The 19,699-nt window shown below is 43.9% G+C and overlaps 1 protein-coding gene across 32 annotated transcripts in view; it reads right to left on the bottom strand.

Annotated features, from left to right (window-relative positions):
• CTPS2 (CTP synthase 2) overlaps positions 1–19,699 on the bottom strand; it is a 229,244-nt gene that overhangs the window by 199,522 nt on the left and 10,023 nt on the right. For 14 of the 32 annotated variants that reach the window (XR_013531370.1, XM_078362202.1, XM_054251171.2 and 11 more), the window contains 6 exons: positions 15,065–15,235; positions 13,667–13,764; positions 9,245–9,361; positions 9,015–9,098; positions 6,988–7,068; positions 5,458–5,609 (listed from right to left, as the gene is read on the bottom strand). Coding sequence is in view for 30 of the 32 variants with exons in the window: in XM_078362202.1 (XP_078218328.1) it covers positions 5,458–5,609; positions 6,988–7,068; positions 9,015–9,098; positions 9,245–9,361; positions 13,667–13,764; positions 15,065–15,235 (703 nt within the window). In the remaining 2 variants the exon portion in view is untranslated. Of the gene's footprint in view, positions 1–5,457; positions 5,610–6,987; positions 7,069–9,014; positions 9,099–9,244; positions 9,362–13,666; positions 13,765–15,064; positions 15,236–18,976; positions 19,014–19,699 lie in introns of all 32 variants that reach the window. The other 18 variants (XR_013531371.1, XM_078362207.1, XM_078362205.1 and 15 more) reach the window with 3 other exon arrangements.

The raw sequence follows: 19,699 nt of genomic DNA on the forward strand, positions 1-19,699 counted from the left end.
AGACCCTGTCTCTACAAAAAAATACAAAAATTAACCAGGTATGGTGGTACATGCCTATAGTCCCAGTTATTCAAGAGGCTGAGGTGGGAGGATCACTTGAGCCCAGGAGTTCGAGGCTGCAGTGAGCTGTGATCACACCACTGCCCTCCAGCCTGGGCGACAGAGTGAGACACTGTCTCAAAAAACAAAGACATTCCAGTGTTGACTTATATAAGCAGGTACAGATCAAAATTCAAGCACATCAAAGAAAAAGTTAAACACCTTAAAAGTAAAAATTGAAAATCTATCCCAATGTCATAAACATGAGCTGCTCTTAGTTAATAAGGTGACATTGTACAAGAAAATGCATTCTGCTTGTCAATAGGAAACATTCCAATATTAACTTTGTAAGGTGACACTGTATAAGAAAATGCATTCAAAGTGTCTACATTTAAAATGGTTACATTCCCAGCTGGCCCACAAGGGTCTGGTTATTCATGGCATGCCTGAAGAATAGTGCTAAGAGAACAATTTAAAACATTACTAGCCATTTAGATCATTTTTATGAGAAAAATTCCATTCTACAGAAGACACTCAATCACATTTTACCATTAGAGACACAATCTTTAGTGTTGCTTTTGTCAGGAAATCTGTTCAAAGAACATGAAAAATATCTGGTCTGGTGTTAGGTACATGGAATGTCATCTTGGAGCTGAAGATGTTTTAGGGCTTTGAAGCAAACCCTTCCCAAACACCTTAGAAAAATGTTACCATGATGACAAATATCCACCTTCAATATTAACATCTGCAAAGAGTGGCCAGGCACAGTGGCTCAGGTCTGTAATCCCAGCACTTTGGGAGGGTGAGGCAGGTGGATCACCTGAGGTCAGGAGTTAGAGACCAGCCTGGCCAACATGGTGAAACCTCCTCTCTACTAAAAATACAAAAATTAGCCAGGCATGGTGGTGTACACCTGTAGTCCCACCTACTCGGGAGGCTGAGGCAGGAGAATTGCTTAAACCTGGGAGGTGGAGGTTGCAGGGTGCTGAGATCACGCCACTGCCCTACATCCTGGGACACAGAGCGAGACTGTATTCAGAAAACACATACACACAGACACATCTGCAGAGTGTACGAAAGAAACTTGACAAAGAGGCTATGTGTGGGAAAAATGCACAAGAAGCTAAGAAGTCAAAACTGACAGGGAAGATAACTTTCTAGAAAGGTGACTAAAACAGCTGAGACAAGACTTCTAACACTTGAACTCGCTACTTTATTTTATGTTGCTCTCTGGAGGTTCCATAGCTGTCTGTACCTGACACCACATCTCCATAAAGTATGTAGGTAACAGGCCGGGCGCAATGGCTCACTCCTGTAATCCCAACACTTTGGGAGGCCAAGGCAGGCAGATCACTTGAGATCAGGAGTTCAAGAGCAGCCTAGCCAACATGGTGAAACCCCGTCTCTACTAAAAATACAAAAATTAGCCTGGCATGGTGGCGCATGCCTGTAGTCCCAGCTATTCAGGAGACTGAGGAAGGAGAAGCACTTAAACCCAGGAAGCAGAGGTTGCTGTGAGCCAAGATGGCACCACTGCACTCCAGCCTGAGCGACAGAGCCAGACTCCGTCTCAAAAAAAAAAAGGATGCCGGTAGGCCAAGCACAGTGGCTCACACCTGTAATCCCAGCACTTTGGGAGGCTGAGGCGGGTGGATCACGAGGTCAGGAGTTCAAGACCAGCCTGGCCAACATGGTAAAACCCCATCTCTATGAGCTGGGCGTTGTGGTGCCCACCTGTAATCCCAGCTACTCGGGAGGCAGAGGCTGGAGAATCACTTGAACCCAGGTGGCAGAGGTTGCAGTGAGCCAAGATCACACCACTGCATTCCAGCCTGGATGATGGAGTAAGACTTAGTCTCAAAAAATAAAATAAAATAAAACAAAAAAGGATGCAGGTAACAGAAAGCAGGATGACAGTACACCAAGTGGCAGAGATGATGTCAGAGGCAGGCACAGCCACATTGGAGCACAGCGGGTTGGGCCTCACCCCCTTCCCTTCCTCCATAGACAGAAGGGACAACATCAGCTCTGGCCCCGGAAGGAAGCAGCACTGGAGTCAGTATCACAGCTTCCTCTTTCCACTCATTCACGGCTGGTCTTCTCACGGGAGGAGTCACTGGGCAGCAGGTGGGACAGGTGAGTCCACTGAGTCACGCCTACCAGGGAGCTCTCGTTTCCCCTTGGACCTGTACTTCCGAGAGCAACCAAGTGTCTCCCTCATGCACCCCACTCAGCTAGCCATCAGCCATCACCGAATGTGAGGTAAGCATCTGATACTACTACAAGCTGCTGCGGGGCGGGGGGGGGGGGGGAGTCCTCTTTGCAGGGCCACCCCCAACAGGCAGTTCTCAAGAGAGATGAAGAGGAGGAAGTGGAGAAGTGTGCCCACCTTGACTTCGGGTCCCAAGCAAGCTATCCCCTGTTTAATCAGGGACCCCTGGCCTCTGAGCAGCACTGGGCTTCCATGATAGAGGCTGTTCCTTTGGCTCTTTTGCCTTCTTGCACCTCTCTACAGGCTGTACTGAGAGGACTGAAGCTAAAGAATGCACACTCCACACCAGTTAACAACGTTACCACCAACGTGACGCAGAGGGACCCATGAACAATGACAGTATCTCCTTTGCTGGAAGACTGTCAACAATTTATTGGTCATTCTTAAATAAATAAAAGAGTATACTTGGATTGTTTATATTGTAAAGAAAGGATAAAGACTTGAGGTGATGGATATCCCATTTACCCTGATGTGATTATTACAGGTTATACACCCGCACCAAGTATCTCATGTACTCCATAAATATATACACCTACTATGTACCCACAAAAATGAAAAATTAAAAAGACTGTAGTGAGTTGAACGGTGGCTCCCCCAAAGAAAGTTGTCCACAAAAACCTGTGAATGTGACCTCGTTTGGGAAAAGGGTCTTTGCAGACATAAGTGAGGCTCTTCAGATGAAATCACCCTGGATTAAGGCCTGTCTTACATCCAATGACAAGCATCCTTACAAAAGAAGAGAAGGGAAGAAGACACAAGTGAGAAGGTGATGTGAAGATGCAGGCCAAGGCTGGGCATGCTGGCTCATGCCTTTAATCCCAACACTTTAGGAGGCTGAAGCAGGTGGATTGCTTGAGCTCAGGAGTTTGAGACCAGGCTGGGCAACATGGTGAAACCATGTCTGTACAAAAAATACAAAAGTTAGCCAAGCATGGTGGCGTGCACCTGTAGTCCCAGCTACCTAGGAGGCTGAGGCAGGAGGATCACTTGAGCCCAGGAGTTCGAGGTCACACTGAGCCCTGGTTGTGCCACTGCACTCCAGCCTGGATGACAGAGTGAGACCCTGTCTCAAAAAAAAAAAAAAAGAAAATAAAAGATGGAGGCCACAATTGGAGTGACATGGCCACAAGTCAAGGAACACCGCTGATTGCTGGCAGCCACCAAAACCCAGGAGAAATGGTAGGGCAGAGATTCTCCTTCAGAGCCTCCAGAAAGAACCTACCCTGTGGATGTGTTGATTTTGCACTTCTGACCTCAAGGACTGTGAGAGAATAAATTTCTGTTGTGTTTTTTTAAGCTACCCAGTTTGTGGCCATTGTTATGGCAGCCCCCAGGAAACTAATACAAAGACCAAACATTTGGCTTTAAAAATCACAGAAGTGGGGCCAGCCGCGGTGGCTTACACCTGTAATCCCAGCACTTTGGGAGGCCGAGGCGGGTGGATCACAAGGTCAAGAGATCAAGACCATCCTGGTCAACATGGTGAAATCCCGTCTCTACTAAAAATACAAAAATTAGCTGGGCATGGTAGTGCATGCCTGTAATCCCAGCTACTTGGGAGGCTGAGGCAGGAGAATCGCTTGAACCTGGGAGGCGGAGGTTGCATTGAGCCAGGATCATGCCACTGCACTCCAGCCTGGCAACAGAGTAAGACTCTGTCTCAAAAAAAGAAAAAAAAATTGCAGAAGTGGCCAGGCACATGGCTTATGCCTGTAATCCCAATACTTTGAGAGGCCGAGGCAGGAATATCTCTTGAACAAGATGGCAAAACCCCATGTCTACAAAAAATACAAAAATCAGTTGGGCGTGGTAGAGCACGCCTGTGGTCCCAGCTACTGAGGATCGCTTGAGCCCAGGAGGTCGAGGCTGCAGTGAGCTGAGATTGTACCACTGCACTCCAGCCTGGGCAACAAGCAAGACCCTGTGCCAAAAAAAAAAGAGAAAGATAGGAAAAGAAAAAACGCATAGCCACGTAGAGTATAACTTAAAGCTATTTCCAATAAAATAGTTAAAATATTAAAACTTCTAGTGCTTAAAGTGTATCAGTCCCAACTACTTAGGAAATTTTTGTGAAATGACTGGCACTTTAAGGACTCTAGAGAACAGGGGTTTTAGAGAATCTAAGCTCGGAAACTGCTCTTTTTTCCCGATTCCACTTGCCCCAGAAAGTCTCAAGCATTTTTTTTAATTGTAAATGAAAGGGCAAGAGAACCTCAATCTGATTAGTCATCTACCAGGGGCAGTGATTTTGTTACCATCAAATCATTTTAATTATGGTTACCAACAACAGCAACCAATATTTATTATAGCACCTGACTCGATGGTAAGTCCTTACAGGGTTTTCTCATAATTGCCACTAGGTAGGCACTGGTATCCCCTCGCTATATATAGATGGGAGAACAAGCGAGAAAAGTTAATTACCCAAACTCACACGACTGGTAGGAGGAACCAGGCTCTCAATCTGGAACCTACAAATGTAACAGCTGCACCTACTGGCTCTGACCTAAGCTGCCCAAATAGTCCCATCTCAACTACATTTAGCAAAAGAAAGCAGGACCGGGTACGGTGGCTCACACCTGTAATCCCAGCACTTTGGGAGGCTTAGGTGGGCAGATCACTTGAGGTCAGAAGTTTGAGACCAGCCTGGCCAACATGGTAAAACCCCATGTCTACTAAAAATACAAAAAAATTAGCTGGACGTGGTAGGGGGCGCTTGTAATCCCAGCTACTCAGGAGGCTAAGGCAGAAGAATCACTTGAACCTGGGAAGCAGAGGTTGTAGTGAGCCAAGATCATTCCACTGCACTCCAGCCTGGGCAACAGAGTGAGACTCTCGAAATAGAAAAAAGAAGAAAAAATTTTAAATACTCAGAAACTAAAAAATGAACTAGTAAATCAAAATCCTTCCAGAATTCAAATTCCTTTAATTCGCTTTGGTCTATGTATAACAACAAAATTGAAGGCTCCAGAAATCTTCAAATAATACAGCAAAGCACCATAACAGTGAGCTCCACCTTTAGACATATCCAGACCAAAATGTGCACACATACAGAATGCCAAATATGACACACCCTTTCAAGTAGGTCTTAGTTCTACTCCTAAACTCAAGAATTATTAAAGATTATACAAGTAATTCCTTTTGCTTACCTCTCAGCCATATTTCTCCACTTGAAGAGCAAATTACTTGAAGAATCACGAATGGGCAGGCGCAATCTCTCCTTAAAATGTTTCACAATGCCTTGTTCCTCCAAAAGCACAGGAACTCGGTATGTGGAAGAAACATCATGGATACATATGACCTAAGTGATGATGAGAAATCACCATACTTAGTCAAATCGACTCAAATATGCCACAAGAATGAGAGAAAATTCAGGAGAGACTGGCGGTTTATTTATACTGATAACACACACCACACACACACACACACACACACACACACACACACACACACGAAAAACCAGCAACCAAAACTAGCATCAGAATTTGCACAAGGTTAGCTTTATTTAGTTAGAAAACTCTAATCCCAGAACTTTGGGAGTCCGAAATGGGCAGACCACCTGAAGTCAGTTCGAGACCAGCCTGATCAGCATGGCGAAACACCATGCCTACTAAAAATACAAAAATTAGCCGGGCGTGGTGACATGCATCTATAATCCCAGCAACTCAGGAGGCTGAGGCAGGAGGATCGCTTGAACCTGGGAGGCAAAGGTTGCAGTGAGCCAACATTGTACCATTGCACTCCAGCCCTGGCAACAAGAGCAAAACTCCATCTCAAAAAAAAAAAAAAAAAAGAAGAAGTGTACACAAAACAATTGGACAGATCAGATGTGGTGGCTCATGCCTGTAATCCCAGCACTTTGGGAAACCAAGGCAGGTGGATCACCTGAGTTCAGGAGTTCGAGACCAGCCTGGTCAACATGGTGAAACCCCATCTCTACTAAAAATACACAAAGTAACTGGGTGTGGAGGCGCACATCTGTAATCCCAGCTACTCAGGAAGCTGAGGCAGTAGAATTGCTTGAACCCAGAAGGAACAGGTTGCACTGAGCCAAGAGTGTGCCACTGCACTCCAGTCTGGGTGACAGTAGCGAAACTCTCTCACAAAAGAAAAAAAAAGATTGGATGCAAACAAAATGGCATGATGCATACAAACGCAGAAGCGTCCATTCAGTCTGCCATCACATTTTTCAAAGTAGCTCAGACTTCTGTGGTGACTGTGAGGCATCAGGTAGGGGGCTCTTCATCAGACAGCTTGCCAAGATGCCAAAATTCAATTTGATCATTTTTAGAGTTCAGAAAACCCAGAGTTATAATCTGAAGGAAAGCTTTCTGCCAAACCTCACCCTTTTCCTAAGCACCATTAATATCATTCTCTTTAAACTATAGGTAACTCCAATCCCTTATACCCAAGCCTTACTGGAATAAGAGAAGGAAAGAAAAAAGAAAAGCAAATTATCCGAATACGGAGGTGGAAAGTCCTGCAGAGCAGAGGACCTAAGCGCAAATCACAGTGCGATTTCTGTGCCAATGAAGTGAACTCAGTCCACTGATGTAGTCAGAAGAGCTAGTGCGAATGGTCCACGTGCTCGTGTGTTTGGGGTGACTTAGGTAGAAAAAAGAAGTGAGTGAAAGCAGTAAGTGCCTGCCAGACAATAAAATCTAAAGAGCAGCACCAACCTGTTCAGGGTTCACGTGACAAAACATAGAAATCTTCTCCTTCACGGCCATCTCAATGGGTGTTGAACTTCGGCAGACAATCTGTCAAAGCCAGTTATGCGCTCATCAGCAAACAGGATTCATTTTCCCCACATTCATTTCTTTTTACTACAAGAGACTTGACCAAGTATGGACTTGTTCACTTTGGGAATTCCACTGCACTATTCGAAACTGGTCTGAGCACTAATATAAGTATAGTCAAATTCAGCACAAATTTATCAGTAAGAACTCGAGGGCCGGGCACGGTGGCTCAAGCCTGTAATCCCAGCACTTTGGGAGGCCGAGGCGGGTGGATCACGAGGTCAAGAGATTGAGACCATCCTGGTCAACATGGTAAAACCCCCGTCTCTACTAAAAATACAAAAAAATTAGCTGGGCATGGTGGCACGTGCCTGTAATCCCTGCTACTCAGGAGGCTGAGGCAGGAGAATTGCCTCAACCCAGGAGGCGGAGGTTGCCGTGAGCCAAGATCATGCCATTGCACTCCAGCCTGGGCAACAAGAGCGAAACTCCGTCTCAAAAAAAAAAAGAACTCGAAACATCAAGACGTCTCTGATGAAGAGTCCAGGCTCACAAGTGTTGCTTCATTAACTACAAGAAAAGTGCTACATTGAGGTTGCAAACATTTTATCAAAACGGCCAGATGGGAAATATGTCAGGTTTGCAGGTCACACAGTCACTGTCCTGATCCTCAATCCTGGTGCAGTGTGAAAGCAGCTACAGATAATATGTAAACGAATGGGTGTGACTGCGAGCCAATAGAACTTCATTTACAAAAACAGGCACCCAAGCTGTGGGCCGTTGTCTGCACAGCTCTGACAGAGATGACTGGTGATGTCTGGATCACCTGCTATAAGGCCACATCACTGTTTAGACTAAAAATAAGAGAAGTGGGCTGGGCATGGTGTAATTACAGCATTTCAGGAAGCCAAGGCAGGAGGATTGGTAGAGCCCAAGAGTTTGAGACCAGCCTGAGTAAAACAGCGAAATCCTGTCTCTAAAAAAAACACATCGGCTGGTCCGAAGGTAGTGAGTTATCTCAACTGATTTTTCAGTCAGTTACAGATCAAACTCCTTGTTCTACTCTTTCCCCACTTCTCACTACTGCACTTGACTAGTCTTTAAAACACACAAACACACACACACACACACACACACACACACACACACAGACACACACACACACCAAAATTAGCCAAGTGTGGTGGCGGGCACCTCTAGTATCTACTACTCAAGAGGCTGAGGTGGGAGAATCACTTGAGCCCAGGAGGCAGAAGTTGCAGTGAGCCGAGATCACGTCACTGCACCCCAGCCTGGGTGACAGAGCCAGACCCCGTCTCAAAAAAAAAAAAAAGAACAGTGATAACCCATCCTAGCAGAGTCACAGGAAAATCCTCAAGGTCTCACCTTCATTCTAAAGAATCCAGGAATTGTATAAATGACAGGACATCACACTTGCCCAGCTATCAGTGTAGCCCATCAAATAAGGGCCTATAGAAGAACACTTGAAGCAACACTTGAAGCTAAGGGAATAAGGCTTTCTCGGCTCCCAGATAGAAAAACTCATTGTCATAGGAGCCATTTGAGAACAACAAAGGACTTAGATGATGATAAACATAAAGTGAAGGGCAGCCAGGAGCTGTGGCTCTCACTTGTAATTCCAGCACTTTGGAGGCCAAGGCAGGTGGATCACCTGAGGTCAGGAGTTCAAGACCAGCCTGGCCAACATGGCAAAACTCCATTTCTACTAAAAATACCAAAATTAGCCAGGCGTGATGGCAGGCGCCTGTAATCCCAGATACTCTGGAGGCTGAGGCAGGAGAATCGCTTGAACCTGGGAGGCGGAGGTTGCAATGAGCCAAGACTGAACCACTGCACTCCAGCCTGGGTGGCAGAGCAAGACTCCATGTCAAAAAAAAAAAAAAAAAAAGTGAAGGGCCTGCTCCCAAAGACCTTCGGGATAGACTTACCCACTGTCCTCAACTCACCAGATCTGGAGACAGGCCTAACCCCCTCAGCGCGCGAACACTGTTTTGGGTGGGTTTGGTTTTTTGTTCTCCGGTAGCTTCGAGCTGAAAAGAAATGGGGTCCCATCAGCACACTGCACACCAGTTCCTATAGATGATTAATGGTGCCCCACTTTCACATGTGGGACACATAGAATATCACAGGAAAACTTATCAGAGTTGCTGTCCACATACTTATCTGGAAAGCTCACCTGTGGGACAAGGCTAACATGGATATTACAGAAATTCTCTCTTTTCGCCTTAAACTGGAATTGTCTAAATGCTTCCACAAACGGCATTCCTTCGATATCTCCAATGGTGCCTCCCAGCTGGGAATGAAAAACCAAGAAAAAAAGACAGAAATGACAACACATCTTCCACGATACACAAGCTAATAAAAAGAGTCCTTAATAAACCGAGCATAAGAACTAAAGTTAGATGGTTACACAGAGGTTGTGAGTATGTTCAAAACCACTAAATTGTGGCTGGGCGTGGCAGCTTGTGATCCCAGTGCATTAGGAGGCCAAGGCAGGAGGATCACTTGAGCCCAGGAGGTCCAGGCTGCAGCGAATCATGCTCCTGCCACTGCACTCCAGCCTATGTGACAGAAGGAGATTCTGTCTCTGAAAAAATATTAAAATAAAAAATAAAACTTTATTAAAGATTTCTCCACATGTATACTCTTCAGTAGCCCTCTGCTTCATTGAAACTAGCATTGAGGCCAGGCACAGTGGCTCACACCTGTAATCCTAGCACCTTGGGAGGCTGAGGCTGGCAGATCACAAGGTCAGGAGATCAAGACTATCCTGGCTAACGTGGTGAAAACCTGTCTCTACTAAGAATACAAAAATTAGCTGGGTGTGGTGGCATGCATCTGTACTCCCAGCTCACAGGGAGGCTGAGGCAGGAGAATCGCTTGAACCCAGGAGGTAGAGGCTGCAGTGAGCTGAGATCGCGCCACTGAACTCCAGCCTTGGTGGCAGAGGGAGACTGTCTCAAAAAAAAAGGCTCTCAGGACCTGGCCCTTGCACTACTGAGTCTACAAGTGCCATCTGGTCCCCTCCCCACTGGCCTCTTGGACACTCCATGCTCTTACTTCCTGCCCCTCAAGGCCTCCTACCCTCCTTCTTTATCTACAGCAACCTCTCTTTATCTTCCACTCCAGGAGAAATGCATCCTCCTCGGAGGGCAGACTCTGACCCCCCACCTAAAGCAGCCTACATCCCACCAACCCTTGTCACAGCATTGTACCCATCCTAGAAACTCGGCACATGTTGCTTCTGTTTCATTTCTGTCTGTTTCCTGCCTCTCTACCCCACTAGACTGTAAGCCCCTTGAGGGCATGAGCCCAGTACCCCGAATGCAGCACTGGGGGTTAGTTTAGTAGTTGGGACAGGACAGAAAGGTCCTGAAATTCAATATAAGCCCTAAGTAACAGTGTTCTAATACCTGTTGCCAAAATTACAACAGAACCAAAGCCAGGGCTGGGGGCAGTGGCTCACGCCTGTAATCCCAACACTTTGGGAGACAGGAGTATCACTTGAGCCCAGGAGTTCGAGACCTGCCTGGGCAACAAAGTGAGAACTTGCCTTCACAAAAGGATTTTAAAAATTAGCTGGGCATGGTGGCATGGTGCCTATGGTCCCAGCCACTCAGGAGGCTGAGGTGGGAGGATTGCTTGAGCCTGGAGAGGTCCAGGCTGCAGTAAGTCATGATCATGCTGCTGCACGCCAGCCTAGGGTACAGAGCAAGACACTGTCTCTTTAAAAAAAAAAACTCTTCGAAGCAGCAAAAACATCACATGATGTAATCAGGAACTTAGGGGAGAGGGTGGAGAAGTGAGTGTAAGTACCCACTAACTACAGGGCACCAAAATCTATTTTTTGAAAATTATTTATTTTCTCTAAGAAAAAAAAAAAAGAGGTCTGCACTTAAACTAAACCGTATGCATACATCCTCTGTATGCTGATGGAGGTCCTCTGGGAGTCGTAACAGTGAATTCGAAACGGAGGCCAACTTTAAACATTATCCGCTTCTGCCCTCTCGTGGTCAATAGTGGTACTACATTCTCCGCGCTAATTCAGAAATTCCCGTTATCATACTTCTAGGTCACCATCATCATGGTGTTCAGAAACCGTCAATATTACTACTGGAATAGTTTGAAGTTAACTGTTGCCCCAAATAAAAGGGAAAATATCACCCATAACAATACTTTATGCTGAAATGGAAGCAGCAGCAAATGTATGAGATGTGCGAAGTTGTTTTTGCCTTTGTCTTTAATGAAAGGAGTCTTTTTTTCTTTTCCTTTTTTTATTTTTTTTAGAGACAGAGTCTCACTCTGCCACCCAGGCTGGAGTGCAGTAGTGAGATCATGGCTCACTGCAGCCGCAAACTCCTGTAAGTGATCCTCCCGCCTCAGCCTCCCAAGTAGCTGGGACTACAAACCATCACACCTGGCTGTGTCTTCTTTTTTGGAAAATAAACAAGAAGAAAGAAAGAAACCTGTTATTCCTTTAAGACAAGCATAAATTATTTCAGGATCATGCCAAGATAACCCACGCTATTATAAATAAAAACTCTCAGCTCCACTGATCTGAAGACATTCCAACAGCTCCTCTATGCTTAAAACTAAAAATCAAGTTTGGCAGTCCTTCAAAGGCTTAAATGGTGCACAGACACAACTGCTGAACACAACTTCCAATGAACCAAAGAGGATGGTTGCCCACTAGCATCCAAAAAGCAAATATAAACATCAGGGTTATAATGGAGAAGGGGTTCTGTTTGTCAGTTTCTCTGTTTCCATGAAATTTAAAATCCAGCCAATGAGCTCCTGAAGAGCAGGAGTCACATCACGCTCAAACTCACATCCCCAGCAGCTGTCATCAGGGCTAGTACCTATTAAGCGCTAAATTAATCATTGTGAAGGCGAACAAGTCAATTCAAGGGTAGAATAAGGAATAAAATTAATAATTTGACAGGCATGGTGGTGGTACACCTGTAGTCCCAGCTACTTGGGAGGCTGAGGCAAGAGGATTGGTTGAGCCCAGAAATTCGAGGCTACCGTGAGCTTTGACCACACCTGTGAACAGCCACTGCACTCCCGAGGCAACACAGCGAGATCTTATCTCTAAAAAATAAATAACCAGTAACTTTAACAGCTCTACTGTTAACAAAATGGGTCCTCTACATAGTATGATATCTGCTGACACAATGATGACAATAATAATAGCTAATTTACATTTACTGAGCACTTCCTAAATGCCAGACATTGCAAAGTGCTCCTTATTGTTGCATTTAATCCCTGAACAATCCTGTTATTATCTTATTATTACAATATTATATTATCACCACGTTATTACAAATGAAGACACTGAAATCGTGAGAATTTTCTAAAAGTCATACAGGCATCTTAATACTAGCTAGTAATTTTTAAGCACTCACTAGATCTGTGACACCATCCTAAGCAATAAGGGTAGAGACCTATTTAATCCTGAAAACAATGAGTTAAACAGGCACTGAGAAGTTAGGAAACTTGCCCAAGGTCACCCCTGCTCCCACCAGCCCCCTCCCGCCCCCTGTAAGTGACCTTGCTAAGCTACAAACCCAGACAGTTTGTTTGCCTTCAGACTCTTAATTACTGAGGTATACACGATTCAGGGGTCCCTGCAGAAATACGAACCAAGGCAGACTGACCAAGAATCAAACTGTTCGTTATTCTGCTCTTTCGTGGGGCAATTAAGCCAACTGACATTTAGAGGAGAAGGATATGGATTAACATTCTCATTCTGCACATGGAGAGGAAGGGAACAAGGTGAAGGAAGCGAACAAGTGGCAAGTTCAAATACTACCTTTTTTAAAAAAATTCAGACAGGGTCTGGCTCCATCACCCAGGCTGGAGGGCTGGTGCAATCATGGCTCTCTGCAGCCTCAACCATCCAAACTGAGAAGATTCTCCCGCCTCAGCTTCTCAAGCAGCTGGGACTACTGGTGCATACCACCATGCCTAGCTAATTTTTGTAGTTTTTGTAGAGGCGGGGTTTCACCATGTTGCCCAGGCTGTCTCAAACTCCTGGGCTCAAGCAATCCTCCCACCAAAGCATCCAAAACTGCTGAGATTACAGGCATGAGCCACCTCACCCAGCCACTAAGTTTCTTTCTTTAAACAGCTGATACTAATCATTTATCACCTCTACCATCTGACTTCGCGAACCCAGTGTCTCTTTATTTCCAAAGCACTTCGGAAATTCTTTTCAAACAGCATGTACTAGGGTATGGTTTGCTGTGTGTGGACAGAATTGTGAGCAAGCTCCCCCAGGGCAGAGACTGTGTCCAACCCAGGTCCCGGCACAGAGGAGGCCCTCACACTGGCTTTATCAGCAGCTGATCAGTCTCCACCAGCAATTCACTGCACGTCCACCCAGGAGTATTATGATTATCTGTTTAGTGCCAATCTTGCCCACTGACTTGTGACCACAAAGACAGAAGCCATCTATGTTATTCCTTGCTGTGACCCCACCTCCTGGCCCAGTGTCCGGCACTCAGGAGGGCGTGTGTAAGTATTTGTTAAATGAATGAAGATCAGATGCTCAAAGACCCAGCAGGATGTAATTTTATAAAGAAAGTTATATGCTTGCCTCAATAACGCATATTTGGGGCTCCTTATTACCATCCACTGGCACCTTGGCTTGATTCATAACCCACTCCTGGACAGCATCAGTAATGTGAGGGACAACTGTAGAAAGAAGAATTAACACAAAAGTTTATTCCATGCTCATGAGAAAGTAACGTACTGTAGACCTCCCCAATCACCTGAAAGTCACCTGGCAAGTTACCCAAGCTACAGTCCTAGTTTTTTTTCTTTCCACATTGCAATGCACATGTGGTGATGTGATTTCGGCTAAGTCATTTACACGTTAGGCCATTTGTCTTGAAATCAACCAATCACAGACTACAAGAAATAGCCAGCATGGTGGCTCACGCCTGTAATCCCAGCACTTTGGGAGGCCGAGGTGGGTGGATCACGAGGTCAGGAGATAGAGACCATCCTGGCCAACATGGTGAAACCTGGTCTCTACTAAAAATACAAAAATTAGCCAGGCATGGTGGCACATGCCTGTAATCCCAGCTACTTGGGAGGCTGAGGCAGGAGAATCGCTTGAACCCAGGAAGCAGAAGTTGCAGTGAACGGAGATCGCACCACTGCACTCCAGCCTGGGCGACAGAGCGAGACCCTGTCTCAAAAAAAAAAAAGACAAAACAAAAGGCTGCACTCCACTTAGGTAAAGATAATACATGTTTCTCCATGGCTTTTCTAAACAAAAGCGGAGAGAGAAACAGAGAGAAAGAGAGAGAGAAAAGAGCTACATAGACGAAGGAGAACAATGAATGACAATACATAAAAAAGAGGCTGGTCTGATGGCAGTGGGTTATCAGAACCTTTTAACATTAGTGCCACTAATGGAGGGTTGGTCTACAACAGCCCTCCACTGCTAAATTTGACTACCTTTAAAAATAAATTTAAAAAAGAAAAAGAGTGATGAAAATATAATCAGGAACGTGGAGGGTGAACTTGATACTTTTTTGGAAAATGAAAATACAACAATTTTAAAAGGATTAGAACTTGTAAAGCGCAGGAACTGTGACATTTTCAGTTCTACTTTTTTTTTTTTTTTTTTTTTTGAGACAGAGTCTCGCTCTGTTGCCCAGGCTGGAGTGTAGTGGTGCAATCTCGGCTCACTGCAACCTCCGCCTCCTGGGTTCGAGCAATTCTCCTGCTTCAGCCTCCTGAGTAGCTGGGATTACAGGCAAGTGCCAACATGCCCGGCTAATTTTTGTATTTTTAGTAGAGACAGGGTTTCACCATGTTGGCTAGGCTGGTCTCGAACTCCTGACCTCAGGCAATCCACCAGCCTCGGCCTCCTAAAGTGTTGGTATTACAGGTATGAGCCACCGCACCAGCCTTCAGTTCTACTTTTGAGAAGCACAAGGATGTTCAGTACACAGGGCTCCAACAAGTCTATGGAATGTAATACCTTGCACTGTTTTCCCCAGGTAATCACCATGCCTCTCTTTGTTGATAACATGGTGATATATCTTCCCCGTGGTGATGTTGTTGTCTTTATAAAGACTAATATCCAAAAATCTTTCATAATTTCCAAGGTCCAAATCAACTTCTCCACCATCATTTAAGACAAAGACTTCACCTAGGATTAAAAAGGCAATGGAAAAATCAAAACTTTGCTTCCGGTAGATTTTTCAAAGATGAACATATTTTTCATCTGCTAAATAAAAAGAGCTGCTAAAGAGCTGCTAAAAGATGTATTTCTAAGCCATATTCTATCACCATCTCCTTGTTGGTGGAGAAATTAACAATTCAATTCTATCCCAGAAAATGCATCCGAAAATTCTATTCACAGTATTCTATTGTGTTCTTTTTTAATCTACTGAAACTCTGTCTTCAAAATTTAGCTTTTCCAAACTCAACATACGCCACATGAAAAAAAGACTTGAAAACAGCAATTTTAAAAAGAAACAGCATTTTACTTCAAAGCATCAGTATCCTTGGCTCTGGAATTGCAATAAGAAACTTTTACCTTGATTCTCATCTTGGTTAAAGCCACAATTAGACAGTAAATGACAAAGCAAGGCCACAGCTAACCCACAAAGCAACTTGGTGAAAGTGAGAAAAAAGGCCTGTGTGTGCCATTTGCTACCTGCACAACGCACTGTCATAAAAGACAGGTGCAGACTTCATCATACGAGGAACACCCACTTTAACGAAACCCGTCTGTAGATCTCTATTGTCACTTCTGGGTGTTGACTGGGAGTCATATGTTTCTAAAGCCAGCTTTAAGAATTGAACCCCTCCCCATTAACGAAACTATCATTTATTCCTACTGTTAGATGTACACAGGAAAAAGGACGGTTGACTAACTTACAAACTTATTCAGAAACCTTTTATATCCTCATTTACTTATCCATTCTAAGGTACATAACTGTGCTCTAGAAGATTAATTTTAAGGGAAAAAGTAAATTGATATCACAATACTTTTTTTTATTTTTTTCAATTTTCGTTTTCAATTTTTTTAGACAGAGTCTCACTGTCACCTAGGCTGGAGTGCAGTGGCACAATCTCAGCTTACTGCAACCTCCATCTCCTGGATCCAAGCAATTCTCATCTCTTCCCAAGTAGCTGGGATTACAGACATGTACCACCATGCCCAGCTAATCTTTGTATTTTTTTTTAGTAGAGACAGGGTTTCACCATGTTTGCTAGGCTGGTCTCGAACTCCTGACCTCAAGTAATCCAGCCCCCCCACCCCCGACCTCCAACCTCCCAAAGTGCCTGGATTACAGGCATGAGCCACTGCACCTGGTCACAGTACTTTTTTATTTCCCAAATTCCATTTACAGTTCAAATTCCATTTTCTCATGTAATCAAGAATCACCAATCTATGGAAAAGTTTTCCTTTGATCATCTTAACTTCTCACACACTTTTCTTGGGCGAGGTTGGGGGAAAATCTCTGAAATTTCTTCAGTTAATTCAGGCCAAATCCAGTTTGGCAATACTCAGAGTATAGGGCAAAGATCTCAGTTTTAATTACCAAATTTTAAAAGTACGCACACGTGAGGCCAAGCACAGTGGCTCACACCTATAATTCCAGCACTTTGGGAGGCAGAGGCAGGCAGATCGCTTGGACTCACAAGTCTGAGACCAGCCTGGGCAACATGACAAAACGCCATCTCTACAAAAAATACAAAAATCAGCCAGGTGTGGTGGCGCACACCTGTAATCCCAGCTACTCCAGAGGCTGAGGTTGGAGGATTGCTGGAGCCTGGGAGATTACAGTGCACCAAGATTTAACCACTGCACTCTAGGGTGGGGAACAGAGTGAGACTCTGTCTCAAAAAAGAAAGAAAAAGAAAAGTATGCATACATTATGTTCCTAGAAGAGAAAGATAAATTATAGATAGGACTTCGAAACCAGTTGATTAGATATAATGTCATTGTCATAAAAATCCCAACAGATTTTTTTTAACTTGACAGTAACATTAAAGTTTAATTGGAAGAAAAACAGGTGAGATTTACAAGACAAGAAATAATCCCTATAAAGAATAATAGTGAGTAGAATATTAAAATAGATATGCAAACACGTAATAACATAAACAAATGCACAAAACCGAAATACTCAAAAGCTTTCTGTTACATAAAGGAATTTAGTATAACTTTATTAATATTAGTAAAAATAATATGGTTTTAAAATATTAATTTAAAAGACCATTCGCAAAGGAAATTAGATAAAACACTCAGAAATAAACCTCAAATAAATGTGAAGAACATATATGTTGTCTTTTTTTTTTTTTTTTTGAGACAGGGTCTCACTCTGTCACCCAGGCTGGAGTGCAGTGGCGTGATCATAGCTCACTGCAGCCTCTATTTCCCAGACTCAAGCAATCTTCCCGCCTCAGCCTCTTGAGTAGCCAGGAGTACAGGCATGCACCACTAGACCTGGCTAATTTTTTAAATTTTTTTGTAGAGACAATTTTTTATGTTGCCCAGGCTGGTCTCAAACTCCTGAGCTCAAGCCATCCTCCCACCTCGGCCTCCCAAAGTGCTAGGATTACATTCGTGAGCCACAGTGCCTGCCTTGGGGGACATATATGAAGAAAACATAAAAATCTTAATTTAGAGACATAAAAGAATGTATCAATAAAATGAGAGCCATTTATAAAGTTCCTGAATGGGCCAGTCAATATTTTCTGAGTGTTTAATTTTTCCCCAACTTAGTTTATAAATTTAAAGCAATATCTGTCAAAAATCCCAAAGCAATTTCTTATAAAATTTGACAAAATAGGGCCAGGCGTGGTGGCTCATGCCTGTAATCCCAGCACTTTGGGATGCCAAGGCAGGCAGATCACCTGAGATCACGAGTTCGAGACCAGCCTGACCAACATGGTGAAACCCCATCTCTACTAAAAATATAAAAAAAAAAAAAAAATTAGCTGGGCATGGTGGTGGGTGCCTGTAATTCCAGGTACTCAGGAAGCTGAGGCAGGAGAATTGCTTGAACCCAGGAGGCAGAGTGCAGTGAGCCAAGATCGCGCCACTATACTCCAGCCCGGGCACAACAGAGCGAGACTCCATCTCAAAAACAAAAAATTTTGACAAAATGATTCCTAAATTAACCTTGAAGACAACAAACATTTTGAAGTTAAAAAAAGAAGGTCAGGCACGGTGGTTCACACCTGTAATCACAGCACTTTTTGGGAGGCCAAGGGAGGCCTATCACCTGAGGTCCAGAGTTCCAGACCAGCCCGTCCAACATGGTGAAACCCCATCTCTACTAAAAATACAAAAGTTTTCTGGGCATGGTGGTGCACGCTTGCAAAACAAGCCCAGCTACTTGGGAGGCTGAGGCAGCAGAATCACTTGAAGCCAGGAGGTTGCAGTGAGCCGAGATCATGCCATTGCACTCCAGACTGGGTAACAAGAGCAAAACTCTATCTCAAAAAAAAAAGAATAATGAAGATAGTCCTGACCTACTTGATAATAAATAGCTGCAGCCATTAAAATGGTAGTCAGGAAGAGGCAAAGAGATCAAAGGAACAGAACAGAGTACAAAAACAGGACTAAATATATACAAAAATCTGGTATATGATAAAAGGTAGTATTTCCTTATTTTATTTATTTATTTATTTATTTATTTATTTATTTATTTATTTATTAATTAGAGACAGGGTCACACTGTGTTGCCCAGGCTGATCTCAAACTCCTGAGCTCAAGACATCACCCCACCTTAGCCTCCCAAGTAACTGGGACTACAGGCATACACCACCATGCCTAGCTAAAAGGTGGTATTTCAAGTCATTGGAGAAAGGATGAAATCTTCAACACATTAGGAATAGTCGGCTAATCAGAAAAAAAATTATATTACATGCTTACCTCATACCAAATTAAATTCCAGATGTGTTAGCAAGTGCTAGAAGAAAATATATGTGAGTATTTAAATATTCCTGGGGTGGAGAAGCTTAAAGGTGATATCGAAGGCAAAAGCCATAAAAGTAACAGCTAACAACATTTAATCACATAAACGGTAAATTGAAACTTATCAGCAACTAACAGAGGTAAAATTAAGACAAATTTTCAAGCAGGTTAAAAAGATATAGCTGTGATAAATATTAATTAATATACTTTACATAAACCATTCTTAAAAATTATAGGCCAGATATGGTGGCTCACGCCTGAAATACCGGCACTTTAGGAGGCCAAGGCGGGCAGATCACCTGAGGTCAGGAGTTCGGGACCATCCTGGCCAACATGGTGAAACCCCATCTCTACTAAAAATACAAAAATTAGCTTGGCGTGGTGGTGGGCACCTGTAATCCCAGCTACTCAGGAGGCTGAGGCAGGAGAATCACGTGAACCTGGAAGTAGAGGTTGCAGCAAGCCAAGGTCGCCCCACTGCACTCCAGCCTGGGCAACAGAGTGAGACTCCATCTCAAAAAAATAATAACAATCATTAAAGAAATCCAAAGAAACTTTGGTGTAACATATGGCATTAGTTAATGAAGCCGCACAACAAACCACCTCAAAATTTCTGCAAATTACAAAGCATTTATTTCTTCCTCTTGGAGAGCTCCCAAGGGGGCTGTGAGTCACTGTGAG

The sequence above is a fragment of the Callithrix jacchus genome, chromosome X (assembly GCF_049354715.1).
Source record: "Callithrix jacchus isolate 240 chromosome X, calJac240_pri, whole genome shotgun sequence".
Classification (NCBI taxonomy): Eukaryota; Metazoa; Chordata; class Mammalia; order Primates; family Cebidae; genus Callithrix; species Callithrix jacchus.